Source organism: Halyomorpha halys, unplaced genomic scaffold (assembly GCF_000696795.3).
Source record: "Halyomorpha halys isolate HHAL.00 unplaced genomic scaffold, Hhal_1.1 Scaffold1601.1, whole genome shotgun sequence".
Taxonomy (NCBI): Eukaryota; Metazoa; Arthropoda; class Insecta; order Hemiptera; family Pentatomidae; genus Halyomorpha; species Halyomorpha halys.
In genome coordinates, this window is record NW_027105206.1 from 236,558 (window position 1) to 255,284 (window position 18,727).

The following is an 18,727-nucleotide window of genomic DNA, read 5'->3' on the forward strand; positions in this document are numbered from 1 at the left end:
TTTTATCTCGAACCAGCGAACATTACCCTCTGGGGAAGAGGTCGGTTTTCACATACGAAACACCCCTCGCCCCAACAATATGTATGTATAGTTGACCGTAAAAATTGATATATATATATATATATATACTTCTCTTATAAGTTATACTTATTTATGGAGCTTGAAAAATATAGCTACTTAAAGGAATGTGCATTGCTTATGCTGAAAAAATCCCTAGTAATTAATCAAATGAATAATTAAAATATTACAATTAATCGAATAATAAAATCTCCTCGTAAGTCCAGAACAATTAAAAATGCTTCTATTATATTACTAAGAGGACTTAATTGCAAAGCACATTGGGCCGAGAATCCCAGAGTGCTTGGTTCAGAACTTTGTGGATTCGATTCCCCCTGTGTCGATATTTATTTCATGGTGAAGAAATGAATCTTAAATATTCATTAAAAATTATGGATACTGTATCCCCGAAACGTCCCAGACGAAAACAATATATGAACTAAGAACTAGTATGTTTTTAATTTTTACCCCTAAGGCAAGATAAAAGATTTAAAAAAAATATAAATATATAACATAAACACAAATTTAAATATATATAATTGAATTTTTACTACTTAAAAAAAAATCTATTTGTTTACTATTAAAAAAAAAGCTACATTGTAGACAAATCTTATCAAACCACCGTTTTGGATGACTATAATTTTTTTCTAATTAAAATTCTTTTAGAATATGTCTAGAACGATCCATTTTTTTTTCTATTTTTTAAAATGGTATAAACAGTTAATAAACAATTTATTCTCATTTGGTATCGTAGATCATGTTATGCAGTCAATATCTGCAATGTGTAGAATAGAGATGAAGTTAGGGACATTTATGAAATCCTCAAGATTCCGAGTATTTCCCTTATGTAGCCATATTTCCCTGTCAATTGGTTGCTGTCTTATAGCAAATTCTTCATATGTTCCGAATAGTGTGAAAAAAGTTGAAAAAGAAGTTCAGTTGTGGTAGAGAAATATGATTTTTATGAAATTAAAAAAAACAAAACATGGTTTCGTTGGAAAACCGTTTAAAAATCATATCTAAATAACAAATTGTGATAAGAAGGTGAAGTTAGTTGCAGAACTATACCCCCTCCTAATTATTGATATTTTCTCATGAAACTTGCAGAAAAAAAAAACAGTTCAGAGAACGATTGGTGGTATTGGTTTCGAACCTTTGGGTTAGTGAACTTTAGGGAAGCTTTTTTTTTTTCTTTCTTTTTTTTTTTAAACTTATTTATCCATTCAAGTGTTTCCTGTAACCGGCTTTTTATTATATTTTCCTTTGAATCTATGTGTTAGTCTTATTCTCGTAAAATGTATCTATTTGTTTGTTTTTGGTAAACTGATCTACTGCTGTGACTATGAATGATGGTCTGATCTCCATTGCCGTCTAATATTTAATTTGTTTAGCGGGTCACTGAAGAGGATCAGGAGGGTGAATTCCGGAGAGCGAATTTGTTGATCGGGTGAATTAAAAAATTGTGAAATGGTGAAATTGGAGGAGCAGAAATGAGAAAGAAAAATAGGAATGAATTGAAACATTTGTATTTGTTGTACAGACCGAAATTGATTCTAAAAGGAAACTGTAGGGGGAAAAAAATTGTTTATTATATCTCCTTATATCTGATTATACCATGTATGTGTAATTTATATATGTCCGATTACGGATTGATAAGTATGCTGTGTGAGATAGCAACCTGATGTATTTAGGCAGCATAGATAGATAAAGTATTTCTCTCTCTCTATTGAACTGTATCACATCATAGATTATTTTCAGAAGAGTCAAATCCCTTTATCATAACAGGAATATTTCTTTTTTCATTCTTTTTTTTTTTTAATAAACGCAATATTTTTGATATATGTTTTCTGGAACCAAGTACTAATTTTTTTTTAAGTATTATACAAATCGTATTATTATTTTTTTGTTTTTTAATATTATAATAATCTTATTGTTGATTGTTTCAAAGCTTAATCAGCGATAATTAATTCATACTAGGAAATTATATTATGCGGTCAATTAGAATATGTTAATTATTATGTGATTTTATCAGTATATGTGATACAATTTTTTGCATTAAGATTTCTGTGGGGTATAACAGTAATAAAACAAATTCACGAGCAAATAAATCGGTCTTGTAATTTAATAGAAATAGGTACTGAAAATATATTTTTTTAAAATCACAATTCAGAGTAGATTAACCTGGTTCATCTGAGAACGAGTTTGTTTTTATTATGAAAAAATTGTGACTGTAGACTAATGTCTACGAAAAAATATTAATTTATAATATTAATATAAGGCCAGTAATTATTTCTAGCACAAAGGGAGTACGCTGGTATTTTTTTTTAAAATACGGATCTAACACTGTGTTCATGATGATGTGGAAATCAAAAGTACCCTTCATAGTTTCAATTTGATTATTATATATTATGTGAAAGGAGTTGATGATATATCGAGGTAGGTGTGGCGATGTTGAAGTTGGATAGCGCACGGGGTATAAAAATAATCAGATGGTTATAGCTGAGCAGAACCCCTCGAAGCTGCATCTTATGTAAGCCCCAACTCGTGGTGTGTAATTTCCCCCTTCTATTTAAAAGGTAGAATTATGTAATTGCCACTTACCAGCTGACCCCTGACATTCTATGAATTTGTGGCGAAACGAAGAAATATTTTAAAGCTATATCGATAATTGTGAACAATTATAATTAATATTTTAGTAATGAAAACAAATAGTACAAGATTCCAAGAGGAGAAAAAAAGGCAGTAATTTCACCCCCATTTTTGATAATTTTAATGAAAAATATGTATAATTACTAGTCAAAATTGATAAGTCAGCCAAGTATCGGTAGGGGGAATAAAAAATGGTGGCTGCTTCAAGAAGTAAAAAATATAAATCATTTTTCATTCGGAGCTCTATATATTTAAAACTACCAACAACTCCAGAAAATCTAATAGAAAATTATTGAAAGAAGAGTAAATTTGCTGAAATATAAGCTCTAATAGAGCTATTTACGTCCAATAGTTGTCGAGCTATAGCCTTTTAAAAAACGATTTCATAAAAATGTACAGAAAGATCAGTAGTTAGTTAATTTATGTTGAGAAATCTATATCTCAGGAACTATGTGACGTACAGAGGTCTATTAGCACTAAAATTAAAGCTAGTTTAATGTACTATAAAGTAGTTTAAGACCTTAACCTTCGTAGGAATAGTAGTTTTCATGATATTTGCTAAAATAAGGTGATTTATAGTTGTTCGGACAAGTTTGATTTATGAAAAACTTTATTTCAGAAACTATTGGACGTACAGATGTCTGTCAGCACTCAAATTAAAGCTAGTTAAATTTACTATAAAATAGTTTATAACGTTTATCTTTGTAGGAGTAGTAGTTTTTATGATATTTGACAAAATAGATTCACAAACTGTTAATTTCTAGTTGTTCGTATAAACTGTTTGGTTTTTGAAAAATATATCTCTAGACCCATAAGACGCACATGTGTCTGCCAACACTTAAAATAATGAGCTTAAAATATGAGTCCTAATAGAGTTATTTACGTTCAATAGTTCTCGAGAGATGGCTTTTTAAAAAGCAACATGTCATAAAAATGTACAGAATGTACTGAAAAACCAGTACTCAGTAAATTTATTTTGGGAGATCTATATCTCAAAAACCATTCGACATACAGATGTCTATTAGCACTCAAATTAAAGCTAGTTTAATGGACTATAAAGTAGTTTATGAAGATTATCTTCGTAGGAGTACTAGTTTTCATGATATTTGCTAAAATAAATTGATTTATAGTTATTCGGACAAATTTTCTCATGCCAAATTTATATTATATAGGAATATTATAAAAACTATTAACACTATGAAGATACGTGTCATAAACTACTTTATAGTAAGTTAACTATAGAACTATTAGACATAAATAGCTCTATTAGGACTAATATTTTAGGAAATTTACTCTACTTTAAATAACGTTCTCTTAGGTTTTCTAGTGCTGTTGGTAGTTTTAAAGATATAGAGCTCCGAATGAAAAATTAAAAAAATGAAAAAAATTTTTTTTAACGTTTTGAAAAATATGCCATTTTTATTCCCCCTACCTACACTTGGCAGACTCATCAATTTCAAGTATTAGTTATACATAGTTTTCATTAAAATAATTAAATCTTGGGGTGAAATAAGTTCCTTTTTTTTCTTTCCAGCTCTTGTAATAAAAACCATTACCTGTATTATTTCAATAGTATACTAAATTACAGGGCAATAGTTGTTAAGTTTGAAAAACATATCTAGTCGGAGTATACTGTTTTTATTGTGAAAGGCTAGGAGGTATCGTCAGATTTGTTAATGAATGTCTTATGAATAAAATCAATATTTTTTTTAAGACCACTTAGTACGAAAAAAAAAGTTTTGTCTGGGCCGACTTAAATTCAGATTCACAATTGCGTTTTGTTCAAAGATCAAGTGACTTTATCAAACTCTCAAGTGGGTGTTTAGGATACTTAAGTGTTGCATTATAAGCTTACAATGTTTTTTTTCAAAGTATTGAGTAAATATTACGTACATCTTAAATGGATAAAAAACTCTTAATGGTTCTAAAAAAAAATCGGAATCACGGAAATTAATTTCATTTATATGTTATCGGGGCCTACTTCAGAAATGAAAACACATAAAAGCAATTCAGTTTTCAGGGTTTAGTTTCGATCTTAATGAAAATATTCCTCAGTGAAAATCTAAAAGTCCATTACCTATAGCTCTATGTGCATGAAGCTTCAACTTTATGTGGGTGTGTAGCTGTCCGAAAACCCTTTTTATGCTGCACCACATAGTTACGAAAAGTCATTTGCAATGCGATTTCACCCAAATCACTCGAGTTTTTTTCAGTGCACTCATAATATTGGGATTTTATTCATCGAGTGGCAAACAGAAAAAAACAATTACAAAACCTCATTATTAAAAATTGTCAGGAACGTTGCGTTGCTGAATTCTATAGCATACTAATTAATCTTTTATAATTGACTATTAGATATAATTATATGATCATTATAAATATGCAAAAATTAGCATTGTGATTTATTGAGACAGAACTTGGCTATATTTACTAGTAAAAGGGTGAAAAAATAAATACAACATTACCTACTATTTAATAGTATCTTAAATTATATTTCTTCCTGTCGAACAGATCCGCTACCAACTGGACAAACGACTAGCCTGGAATCCTCACAAAAGACAGAAAAGATAAGAAACTGCACGTCGATTCCGACTATTACGGTCTAAACTTCAAATCTATTACTAAAGACTGATCTACATGACTGTAACAAGGCCAATCTAGACATAGGGAGTCCTACCAAATCTTCGAATTCCTCTCGTATCCAATCCAAAATCCTTCGTAAAATCCTCAATGCTCCTTACTTTCTCACAAATAAAATCATACATAAAGACCTTAATGTTCCAGATGTAACCGATCTATCCCGAACCAGATACCATTCCTTCCATTACAAACTCCCTAACCACCCAAACCCACTAGTTTCTAACTTTGCTTCCTCTTGCATTCCTGAAGATCCTCTGAGGTGCCTAAAAAGATTATGGCTGTAAGACCAGCTAATGTAAAAAGTCAATAGAGTGCTACCAATGGGTAGTTTCTCTACACGCCTACACCACTCCATTATAAACAAAAATCAAATTTACTTGATGTATGTATTTAAATGTAAAAAAAAAAAAAAATACCATTCTCATAATTAAAGTAGCAAACCTAAAAGTATTATACAATAATTTTTGTGATATTAATGTAAATAAAGGTAAGTAGCTTACGACTCGATTGACGCGGCCTTTTTTATTATTTTTTTTTCTTCAAAATTTTGAATTAAACTTATAAATTTATATTGGAGGTGAAGTAAACTTTGTTACCTCTTTCAGTTTTTTTCCAGTGCGTTTAAATCAGGAATGTTCAATGAAGAATTCTCGTATGTGGCATTACATTCCGTCACCGAAATAGGTCATCTTCCAAAATCTAGGAATTGATGTAATAAATCTTTGTTAATTTATTACTCTTGGATAATTTCCTTGTTTTAAAAAAATAGAGTTGGACGGATTCCATACCAGACTTGAGGAAATATTAATATGTATATTGAAAATACTGGATTTAAAAAGAATTTAGTTTAATGAAATATACATCTGAAAGATTATTATTTTTTTTAAATTTATTTATTTAGATATTTATAATCTTATCAAAAATATAAACAATAAGTAAATTTGACATTGGTTATACAAATACATGTGGAGGATCTATTCCTAACAAAAAGTCCTCATTATCCGTTCTCCTGAATGTATCTGTCTTTTAAAGTTATGCTTATAACACTAGGTTATGTCTTGCTAATATATTATACAATAGGAATAAACAGATAATTCAATTTTTTTTTAGAGAATATTTTTGAATTTTCAATTAGGTAAACCAATAGTAAGCACCTACTATCTTCACCTATTATATTGATTTATATGTTACTTGTCGTTCCGGATTTGTCAATATAGGGTTTATAAAGACTGTCTGAAAACAGTTATATTAATATTATATGTAAGGTCATTATATTTATATATTTGTAAAAAAAAAAAATATTGAGTTATATAAAGTATTACATAATGTAATATATACTAATTGTCTATTTTTAAACGGTAAGTTTTGAAAATGGGAATACAACCCAAAAATACGACTACTAATTTCATAAATCAATGTAATTTATGAAAATTTTCGCTCAGCTGAATGAAAATTAATGAGACTTATCAAATTTGGATAAAAGATTCTAATTTTTAAACAATTTCTTTCCTAATAAATTGTCAATTAGTAATTCTTAATCAACTGAACAAAACCTTATGAATTTCCTATTTTACAAAATCTAACAAAAATATATTTATAAATAAAAATAATTTATAAACATTTAAATCGCGCTAAATGTAATAATATAGCATAACAGACAACATTGTAATCGTATATTTAATGAAGAATAAATACTTTAAATAACAAATGAAGATAAAAAACTTATGTTATTTGTTATTGAGTGTTTTCTTTTTTTTTTTTTATCTGAAAGTAATATTGTAAAAAAGATTCAACACTGAAAATGCTTTTAATATTTTTTTTAAATATGTAACCGAACCAATAATATCAAATTGATGGATATAAATTATAATTCTTTTTAACGGAATTATTTAACTATAATAATACATTAATGTAAACATACTGATTGCTTATTTGATTGATAAAATTACAGTTAGGTAATTTCCAGAACGGAATGAAATCAGTCGGAGAAATTGACCTTCGGCGAAAAAGTTAAAAACTCTCTTTTGGCAAAGTTCAACTGAAGTTTCTAGCATCAGCTAATTCGTCATAGGAGAAATTAAACCCAAATCAGTATTAAAATTATTTTTAAAAACCGAAGAGAATGCGTTGGTAACAAATTACTTTCAGTTTTTTAAATAATTTATTTATTTTTTATTTATCCGGTATTCAGGAATTAATACTTTATAAATTCGTGAGATTAATTTTGAATTCATTCACTCTACCATATACCGAAAAAGAAGCTCAAGCATTTTTTTTTTTTTAAGAGAAAGGGATACAGACAGGTTGACCTGAAAAATAAATTAAAAAGTGATGGTCCGTTCCGGGTTGTATGTAAGTGATGCTTCGCTATTTTTGCAGTGAATCTTGTAAACATTATTATTTATTACTGTATTTACATATAAATACATCTAGGAAATGTGATATTAGATTACAGAAGTAAGATACAGACATGTAAAGAAACTACCCATTGATAGAACTCTAAAAACATTTCTACATTAGAAGGTCTCGAGGCCATCTTATTTTCCGGCGCCTCGGAGGACTGTCAGGAATGGAAGGGAAAGGTTAGAAACTAGTAGGTTCGGGTTAGATCGGTAACATATGGAACATTTTTTTTTTTTTTATAATTTATTTAATGTAATTTACAACTGTACAAAATAATACAATAGGTAAATATGTTGTATGTTTCATATACACTTGAAAATCTTGGGAAGGAACCCATTGGTGGTACTTCAAACATTAATTTAAATTAGAAGGTCCCGTGGCCATCTTCTTTTCAGACTCCTCGAAGGATTATCAGGGATTGTTAAGGATGAAAGATTAAGAATTAATGGGTTAGGATGGTTAAGGAGTTTGGAATGAAAAGACGCATATCTGTTTTGGGTCAAATCTGCAACGAATGGGATGTTAAGGTCTTTGTGAATGAGTTTATTTGTGACGTAATAAGGAGCATCAAGGATTTTACGTAGGATTTTGGATTGTAACGATTGGATGCGGGAAGAATTTGTTGGTTTGGTGGAGCCCCAGAGCTCAATTCCATATGTCCAAATTGGTCTGATTATCGTAGTGTATACTAATTTTTTGTAGTGAATGGGAAATTTAGAGCGTTTGTCAAGTAAGTGTTGTAGCAATTGGAATCTACGAGCAGTTTCTTGTCGTTTCAGTCTTAAATCTTGTCTAACGACGGAGAGTAAAGTTAATCTGGTGGGATTTGTCAGGATTTATTTTGATTCTCCAGTTTTTCATCATTCTTCAATAGATGTTATGTGTGCCTGTAGTGTTTGTGATGCATTAGTTGGGTCGTTGTTTACAGAAAGTATACCTATGTCATCTGCGTATGTTGTTAGGACTGTGTTGGGTGGGTTGGGATGTCAGCTGTATAAACCGTATAAAGAATGGGACCTAAGATACTACCTTGAGGAACACCGGCAGACTGAGAAAAGAGAGATGAATATGGAACATTTAAGGTCATTATGGATGATTTTATTTGTGACCAAGTATGGAAGATTTTGGTATTGTAAGGATTGGATACGATAGGAATTCGAAAGTTTAGTAGATCTCCATAAATTAACTCCGTATGTTCAGATAGGTTTGATCAATCTTTTGTAATGGATTGGAAATTTAGACTGTTTGTCAAGTTAGTGTTGTAATAGTCGGAATCGCCGTGCAGTTTCCTGTCTTTTCAGTCTTGTGTGAGGATTTCAAGTAAGTCGTTTGTCCAAATGTATTCCAAGGTAGCGAATCTGTTTGACAAGTTATAAATAATAATAATACTTGTTCTAAATAATTTATTTCTGTGATAAGCCTAGGATAGATAAAGAATTAACAAAAAATAAAAATTGGGCTTTAGGGCCTTATCTACAATTTTTAAATGAAAATTCATAACATTGATTTACAATAAAATAATAGTCATAGCGAATGTGAAAATAATAAAATAAATAAATCATAAAAACAAAATAATATATTCTATCAATTCATAAATTTTGTTTAAAAACAGGATCATAAATTTCTATCTTATGAATCTGGGTCAACAGGAAGTGAAGGAATAGGCGGGATTTGTAGGTGAGAAGGTACTGGACAGACTAATGAAAGTAAGGATGGAATCTCATCGGGGGTAGATCTGATAAAGAAAGATATGCTTAACATTACTGTTAATTTCTTACAAATAATATCAATTGTTATAGTACATGAATTGATAAATAAATACAATGGATTAGGAACGTACCAGGTCATAGTTTTTCTATTACAATTTACTAAATTTTTCTTTTTTCATTATTACAGTCCCTAATCATATATTGTCAAACCGATAGTCTTGGAATGTGCGGGTAGTGCCTATTGAATTTTCTGTATAAGTAATATAAGGATGTTTTATGTATTTTTTTTATTTTTTTTTATCACGTCCACGAACTTATAAATGTAAAACATTATTCTTTTATTAGTCAATGACCCCTCTGGCATTTAGATGAAAATAAGAACTTTTTCTTGGAATGTGGAATTGGATAGCCCCATCTTAGAGAAGTATTTCCCTTCTCTAACTTAGTTCCCACGAAGAGGACTTAGATGATAGCTAAGTATTAGATAAGGAGTACGTGCCGTTATCAGGATGATGAAGAAGGGATGATGCTAGTGAAAGGAAGAGTAGATGGTTTGTTGCAATTTACCGGGGCCAACGGGTCTGACCAACTTTCATCTTCTCCTGCCAATCTATGCTCTTTCGAAATTGGCCTCATAGTGTAGCGGCTAAAGAGTTTCAATGTCATCCTTGATTCTCTCAATTTTGCTGCTAAACATCCTTTAATACTCAATTTTAAATTTCTATTAATTATTTTTCAAGGGATGTAATAGTTATTTGAATAATAGAATTATGTATTATAGAAGAATCCTTCTAGAATTCTCTTCCCATCTCCATTCGTCAGTCCTCATCCATTCAACACCTATTCCTTCACTTATTGTATAACCAAACCTCTGTATCATCGTAATAAAATAAATAGGGATATATTGATTAACAGTTATAAAGCCAATAACCCAATGTAATTTCAGTTTACTTCCTTGCCAGACAAAAGTCTTAATGTATGAACCATGTATTTATTCTTAGGGGACATATGTCCCAGAATAAAATTATTTTTTTATTCTTGAAGAAGTTTGTCGGGGGGTGCGGTCAGCAAAGAACAACATAAATAAACAAAACCATATTTATTTATTTTATGCCGACGTTTCGACCTGAGTTTCAGGTCTTCATCAGGGGTTGTGTCTTAGAGGAGGGAATATTAGTACCCAAGTACTAATATTTTTTTATTCATTCATTCATCCATAACTTCATAATTGTTATTTCTTTTAGTTCATTTCCTTTATGAGATATCAGCACTATCATCCAACATTTAATCGATTTAACCTTACAATGAATAGGACATTAAAGATTGTTAATTGTTGGAGAATATTGTTATACAAAATAAACATAGAATAAATTATTCCTTCAAATAATATAATGTATGTATACTTTTCTATTCATGTATTATATTTCAAACAAGTTAGATATACATATTTTTTTATCAACAGCCACACACTGATTTTTTCAATTTTTTTGTTCCAATAAAAACATATGTGAGAGTAAAAAACAACAAAAAACATACTATACAATACTTCAAGTTTCTCGAATGAAACTCGCATGACAACACAAAACTGATATACGAGAAGACCTGATAGCTGAGCAGGTTGGGGCATATGGATCCTACAGCGCTTTTTTTAAAAAAGTTGAGGGTTCGATTCCCACATGGGCCAGACAATATTTATTTTGCAGCGGACCCGAAAAATGAATCTTTATTTTCCCACTATGGGAGAAATAATAAGTCCTCGATATTTAAAGTGTGTTTAACAAATCTGTTGTTAACCGTTCGATGACCATCTCTTTTTTTTTTTTTTTTTTTTGTAACATTATGTGAATGACAATTTTCTTTTCTGAATTAGTTACTTTGGGAATAGTACAGAAGTTTGAAAAGCTTTTTATATGGAGGGTTTAGATTCGATTCTAGTGGACGCTGGAGAGTACGAAAGGATAGGGGAGACAGGCAAGAGTTTCGCCAGAGAGGCATTGGCCAAGTGCGTGTCATATCATGGCCACGAGGCCATAGCTTCCAGCCCAATATCCTCTACCAAGCTTCGCCTTTGATACCAATAGTCCTTTCCCTATTGTTCAAACATTCTTTTGAACCAATAAATGATCATTGGCGATTAAAAACATACATTATATCTAGCCTAATAGTTTCAAATAAGGATTGAATATGCTAACTAGAGAATACATGTTGGGAAAGGAAGGCAATTATGAACAATGAGCGGGATATTTCAGAATTTCAATATAGGCCACATTGATAAAAAAAAATAAATAATTTAAATGATAAATTAAACCATAAGTTCCATATATGGAAATAATTTTAAGATTTATAATTTTATCATATAAACCTTTGTGGACTCAACGCCCGAAAAATAAAAAGTGTAGGAAATCAATATTTAATTTGTTAATTATTTTACATGTTATTTCTGCACCGACCGATAGATGTTACCATCTTGTTGGACCTGGATATACATTGTTTAATAAATACAGAAAATTATATCAGATCCGTGTATTTCCTCAGGTTCTAATATTGTTATTGTCTGGGTAGTAGTAGCTACTAAGTAAAATATACGGACGAAAACACAATTTGAAAGTTCTATATCAATTATTGTATTTAGTTAGAACTACAAATTTACATAAATATTATTAGTTATACACATTATATTATCATATATACAATATACGAACGAATAGAATTTTTTCTCATTACGTTTTATAATTTTTTTTTTCCATTTTACAAAGCATCCTAAGGTTCTATCTACATACGAGGAAGGATATGCCATGAGTATATGAAAATGAAATGAAAATTTTTGAAATAACTATGGATAAATTTACAAAACATTTAGTTGCTTCCTTACTACACAAGTAGGTTAAATTTTCAAACTCACTGAAATGCACTTGGATATACGATGTTCTGTGTATAATTCAACGTTATTTTATTCCAAACTTAGGAGTGGTTTAGGGTCCTATTAAGTAAACCAAATGCCACAAACCGGACATAATAAAACAAAATTAATACGTCTCCCTTATAAGGGCATTAAGTTTAAATGATGTTAATGTGGGTTGGAAGAGCAGACATTAAACATTTCAACGATTGTGGTAGCGATTTGCATAAAATGCAGATGAGTTACGGACATGCGGAGAAAAAAACTCCCCATAGAAATCAAGTTCAAAATTTTCTAATTTTTAATATTTGTAATTATATTTTTTTAATATTAATATAATTTTTCGGGGCTATAAATTCATTTAATGGAATCAGTAATATATTTTTTTCTTATTCTTCAGTAAGAAATAAATCAATTGGTATATAATAACCTCGAAAAAAAATCCATACTTTCTGAACTACTCGCCAAAGATGTTTTATTTTGTTAATATTGTTTTGTTTTTTTTACCAAGGAAATCAAGGATTTCAGGGCCTTTAAATATAATGAAATGGAACATTTTGGAAAAAATTACATGTAAATCGGTCCAGTAATTCATAAAGTTTATTGTGAACAAACATTGGAACCATTCCCTTTTATATGTAAAGATAAATATATTTATTATTAGCAAAATCCAATTTTAATTATTAGGTCAAATAATGATCTATCTATTTAGAACACTGTACCATTGTTCTCTAAATTATTTTATGTGTACGTGTGTTCCAGGATAAATAAATTTATCAGTATATCATTTATATCGAATGCATTACTAATTTAAATATAAATAAACCTTGTTCAGTGTCGTTTCGTATCATAGACAATTAAAATTTATTTATAGTAGCTCTTATATTATTATTTCTTTGGAATTTAAAAAAAAAAATCTCTTTAATAGGGAAAGCGACCAAGCCAAATCGCTAACAACAGTCGGGATTTTTTTATAAGCCTGCCTGTTCACGTTACGCTGTTACTGATATGTTTGTTATGGCCCAGAAAACTGTTTTTAATTCAATGAATATTTATACGGAGATTACCGAAGATACGATCCGTCTGAAAAAATGTAAATTGAGTTTGAAAATATACGGCTTTATACACATGCAGTTAGTACAAGAGCCGGGAAGAAAAAAAAGGCAGTTATCTCACCTCAATTGTTCATTACTTTAATGAAAACTATGTATAATTACTAGTCAAAACTGATGAGTCTGCCAACTATAGGTAAGGGGAATAAAAAATGGTGGCTGTTTCAAAACATTGATTTTTCATTCGGAGCTCTATATCTTAAAAACTACCAACAACACTAACAAATCTAAAAGAACATTACTTAAAGAAGAGTAAATTTGTTGAAATATTAGCCCTACTATTTGGGCTTTTTAAAAAGCTACATCTCGAGAACTATTGAACTTGAATAGCTCTATTAGGGCTTACATTTTAGCAAATTTACTTTACTTTAAATGATGCTCTCTTAGATTTTCTATTGTTGTTGGTAGTTGTAAAGATATAGAGCTCCGAATGAAAAATTAATGTTTTAAAACAGCCGCCATTTTTTATTCCCCCTACCTATAGTTGGCAGACTCATCAGTTTTGACTAGTAATTATACCTAGTTTTCAATTAAGAAATCAAAAATTGGAGTGAAATAACCGCCTTTTTTCTCCTCTTGGGCTCTCTGATTAGTCTTGCGTATAATTGAATTCCACAAAAAAAAAAATGTTATAACCATTGATTTGATATTTACCAATTGGTAATTTTATCTACAATCGTATTTTACATAAATATAAAATTTACTTTCTTTGAAGACAATAGCGCCATTCTATACGAAATCACTAATGGTCTGAATTCAATAATATAATAGGTGTAGCGGTTAATTAACTTTTTTTTTCATATTTTCTACAGGAGTAGATGTTTTAGTATAATTTTTTTAAAGTTATGGAAATAGCTGAATTCAAATAATTTTTTTTTTTTTTATCACAAAAATGCTTGTATATTTATAACTGATGCTAAAAGGATGTTTAATAGCTCATTTTTAAGCGTATTGCATTTATTTGATATTTTTATGAATATGATGTTCAACCTTAAAACGAACAAATTATTTTTACTTTTTTTTTTTTTAATTTTTATTTTCTCAGAATTGCCATCTTAGATTTTTTTTTTTTCAAACAAAATAGGTGCTATGATTTAAAACAAAACAAGAAAAGGTAACCTTATTTTCAATTGTCTATTCGTTGGTGCTCATAAATTAAATAATATGAAGCACATTATCTTAGGCTAAAATGTCTTAAAAATCTAGTCCTACAATATTTAGTCGGTACTATTATTAAAACTTTTTTTTTTAATCTGAGATATAGTGGTTCTGGTCTTCGGTGACTTTATATGCAATGGTCCCATAGCAAAGTTGGCATTGAATAATTTATTTTTCACTGGCTTGATTGCATTAATAATAATACAAATTTTTTATTTTGTTACAGATACTGCTTCTGGGGTTGACTCTATGCATTGTAGCAGTCCACTGTACGGTGGTAGAGGACATCCTTGGCATAAACAAGAAGAATAATGAAGTGGCAAAAAACCCTGGAAGGCTGACTAGTGGCGGCACATTTCGCAACCAAATAAAGCGACAGCGCCCTCCACTATCTGCTCCACCCTACGCCGTACCGATGGAGCCTGTCTTCAAGTACTCTCAAAGAGATCCTCTCTACGAACAGAGGGTTAGAAACATTACCGAAAAAGAATCTATTATCTCTTCCAAAGCTGATCACGATGCAGAATCATCTCATCAAGTTGTACACAAGATAATAAAATATAAGCCGCCTGCAGTTATTAATCCGCCGTCTCACCCTCATCCTTACTACATCGAACCACCAGAACCAATCATTGAAATCATAATTAAAGAATCCAACGAGAGTTTGCCGGCACCACCACCACCAACAACTCTTCCACCTCCACCTTCCACAAAGGAACCCATTCATGTTTTTTATGTAAAATACAAGAAAAATCCACATCCCAGCGAACACGGAGATGACATTATTTATGAAGAACCGGTTCCAGCGCTGACACCTCATGCAACGGACATAGTGGAAGGAGGGCAAGAAGAAGAAGAAGCAGAACCCAACTACGGTCCAACCTATGCTGAGCCTTTGCCTTCTCCACCTCCACCACCGAGTACAACACTGAGAACTATCATTCGGCCCGATTCCGAAACATACCACGGTTCAGGTCTGAAGGTCACATTCGGTTCTCCCCCAAATGAGGGACATGGTGAAGAAGAAGCATGGCAAAGTGCCCCAAAACCTCAAGTAGCTCTCCCGGAAAACAAACAAGACAAAGATATAGAAAGCTCTACCGAATCTAATAAACACCACTACTCAAAAAGACAGCAAGGTCCATTTCCAACAAAGCAAATCAGACAGAATCAACCTTCTCAACCACCGTTTATACAACAAGAAAGTCTACAATACAGACAGATACAGCCTTCCCAGCAGCCGTCCCCTACCCCAACTTCCAATCATAGGTTTCCCGTTCAAAGCCAGTTCCACTATCAACAAGGTGATTCGAGATTAGCGTTTCCTCAGCAGCAACAGGCCCATCCAACAGTTCCACAACCCACTGAAGGATTTCAAAATGGACAGTTTCAAGGAAGGATACAACAAAACGCCGGAGCAAACCATGCCCTGCAACAGAAAAAATATCATCAATCAGAACAAGTACCTTTCTCAACAAGACAACCACAATATAATGACAGAACATTTTTGTTACCACCACAGCCTCAACAGCAATACCCACAAAATGGCCCCTCTTTGAGGAATCAAGCTCCAACTCCACACCAAATCCAAGAATATCAACGACATAAGGAATTTCTTCATCAACAAAGTTTGAAACAGCAAGCCATTCAAAGTAAACAAGCAGTTCCTACTCAACAAAATAGGTTTCTAAACAACCAACAAGTAGAGCCTCAAAAAATTCAGATTATTTCAAACAGGTTTCAGAATAACCAGCAACAGTTCCATACACAACCATTACCAAAACCGGAAAACATTTTCCAAAATAACCAACAGCAAGCCGATTTCCAGACAACAGCGGGCAGATTTACCAATAATCAACAAGTCCCTTTACAGCAAACAAAATCACAGATTCCGCACATTCATGTAGAACAATCACCAATAATTGATCAAAGTCAACTTTCACAGCACCTCAGTCCTCAGCTCCAAGCTTTCAATCAGGTTCCAACGACACAAAATTCGATCCCTCAACAGTATCCTTTCGAAAACAAAAATTACAATGATGGTACTAACTACGGCTTGAGACTGCATGGAAAAACTCCCCAACAAAGTATTAGGAACCAACAAGACCAGCAACTCCCGAAACATAATACTTTTTCTCAACGAGAACAAAGCAATTATAACTCACAGTTCTTGAAGCAAGGAGAAGCTAACACAAGAACTGAAAATAGGAATACAGAAAATGCCGAAATCATTAAATCGATATCATCTTTAGAGGAGCATCAGGTACAGCCAGGATACAAAGATGCTGCCACAGATCAAATCATTCCATCCACACCTAATCCGCAGATAAAACACCAAAACGATGCCATACAATCAAATCGAAACCAACAGCAATTCGGATTCCCCCTTGTATTTAATCAACAAAGGCCCACAGAGAGTAGGTACACAATTAGAAACAACCCACAATCGAATTTGAAACAAAATTTCAATCGTCAACCCACGAACACGGAAATTTTAAACTATTCAATCAAAAACAGTCCATCTTCGGCAGCTACTCCTACAGTAAGTGGTCCAACGGAGACTAGGTATAATGACAGGAACAAGTATTTAACAGTATACAGCAGGCCAGCACATAAACAACCGCAAAATAACAAAAAGACATACGTCTCTACCACTTCCAAACCTGAATACAGAATAGCACCATCCGTGACACCAAGCACCGAAGCACCGAGATTCGAACCTACTCCTGAAACTAAAGATGACACCAAAGAAGAAGAAGAAAGAAAGAAGGCTAATATTGCCGCATTACCACAAGAAGTACCGGATGATTTGAGGGAACAACTGCTGAGTTCGGGGATCCTAGGAAACGCCGACATTCAAATATTGGATTATGATAAAGTGGGTGATATACCCATCGAGAGTTTGCCACCAGAAGCCTTAGAAAATTTCTATGGAGCTGGAAGCGCCCCAGTACCATCTATAGTCAAACCGAACGATTATAAGAAAACTGTCGAGATGCGTGTTGTCCGATATGATCCCAATAGCGAAGAGGGTCAGGATTTATCAAATAAATACCTACAGGAAAACGCGACTAAAATAGATCCTGTAGTATTGAACGATTCGAAATACAAGAGATACTTACCTCTTAAGGTGAGTGGAAGTCAATTTCCTATTCCGGATGTGCCGCAGCTCCAAGACAGGATAGTAAATAGTGTGGTGGTCCTAGCGCCTGTGGATTACGACTTCATCAAGTCACATGAAGACTCTGAAGACCTTAGGAGAGGGAGGGTCATACAAATACAAGGAGTCAAATTCATTGTAGGAGATTCCTTAATGACCGTCATAAAAGAACCTTCAAAAGAAAACTACAAGAAATGGCTTCAAAATGAACTGTCTGTTCCAGCAGAGCACCAGTCTGTCATCCTTCTGGTTACAAAGTAAGTTGATATTACTAAGCACATATTTCTATAATTATAATTACTATTTAAATTATATATTTTTTGTATAATTTTGCAGCTAATACCGATAGTGATCTAAAAAAACTCAACTAGAAAAATATATTGCTGATAAAAATGCCATAGCATCAGAGTTTTTGATACATATGCTTTTGCTTAATATCGATTCACACTATGAATATTGTAAAGTTTAAATCAATATATTAAAAAGGTATATTAATGGAAAGAAAACTGATAATACGAAAGATAATTTACAACACTTCTTAAATGTTATGTAAATGAAAGCGAAACGGTGCACTCAGTGTGAATCGACCTTTAACCTCTTCACTTGCATTTGAAGAAACAATAGTTGACATACACGGTCGGTTGAAACACTATTGTTTCTAATTCTGTACCTTTAAAGGATGTTATATTTTGTTTAACTACCTAGCTACTATACATGTAAAATAGAAATTTCTCCTCAAAAGGTTAATAATGTTAATGTTCCGCATTAGAAATTCTCAAGAACTATGTAAATGGAGCCCTACAAAATTATTAGAAGGGAAATTAAAGGATAATCTAATTCAGGGAACTAAGTTTCTATTCTAAACTTATCTCGACCGTCACACACAGTATAAGTTATATTTAGGAACAATTTCATTAAAATTAGAATTTTTTTTTTTAAT

General features: G+C 31.6%; 1 protein-coding gene across 1 annotated transcript in view; it reads left to right on the top strand.

The window, feature by feature from the left end:
- LOC106690173 (uncharacterized) overlaps nucleotides 1–18,048 on the top strand; it is an 84,895-nt gene extending 66,847 nt beyond the window's left edge. Inside the window, exon 2 of the mRNA XM_014435512.1 lies at nucleotides 14,854–18,048. Coding sequence (XP_014290998.1) covers nucleotides 14,854–18,048 — 3,195 coding nt within the window. The remainder of the gene's footprint in view (nucleotides 1–14,853) is intronic.
- Nucleotides 18,049–18,727: the final 679 nt, after the last annotated feature.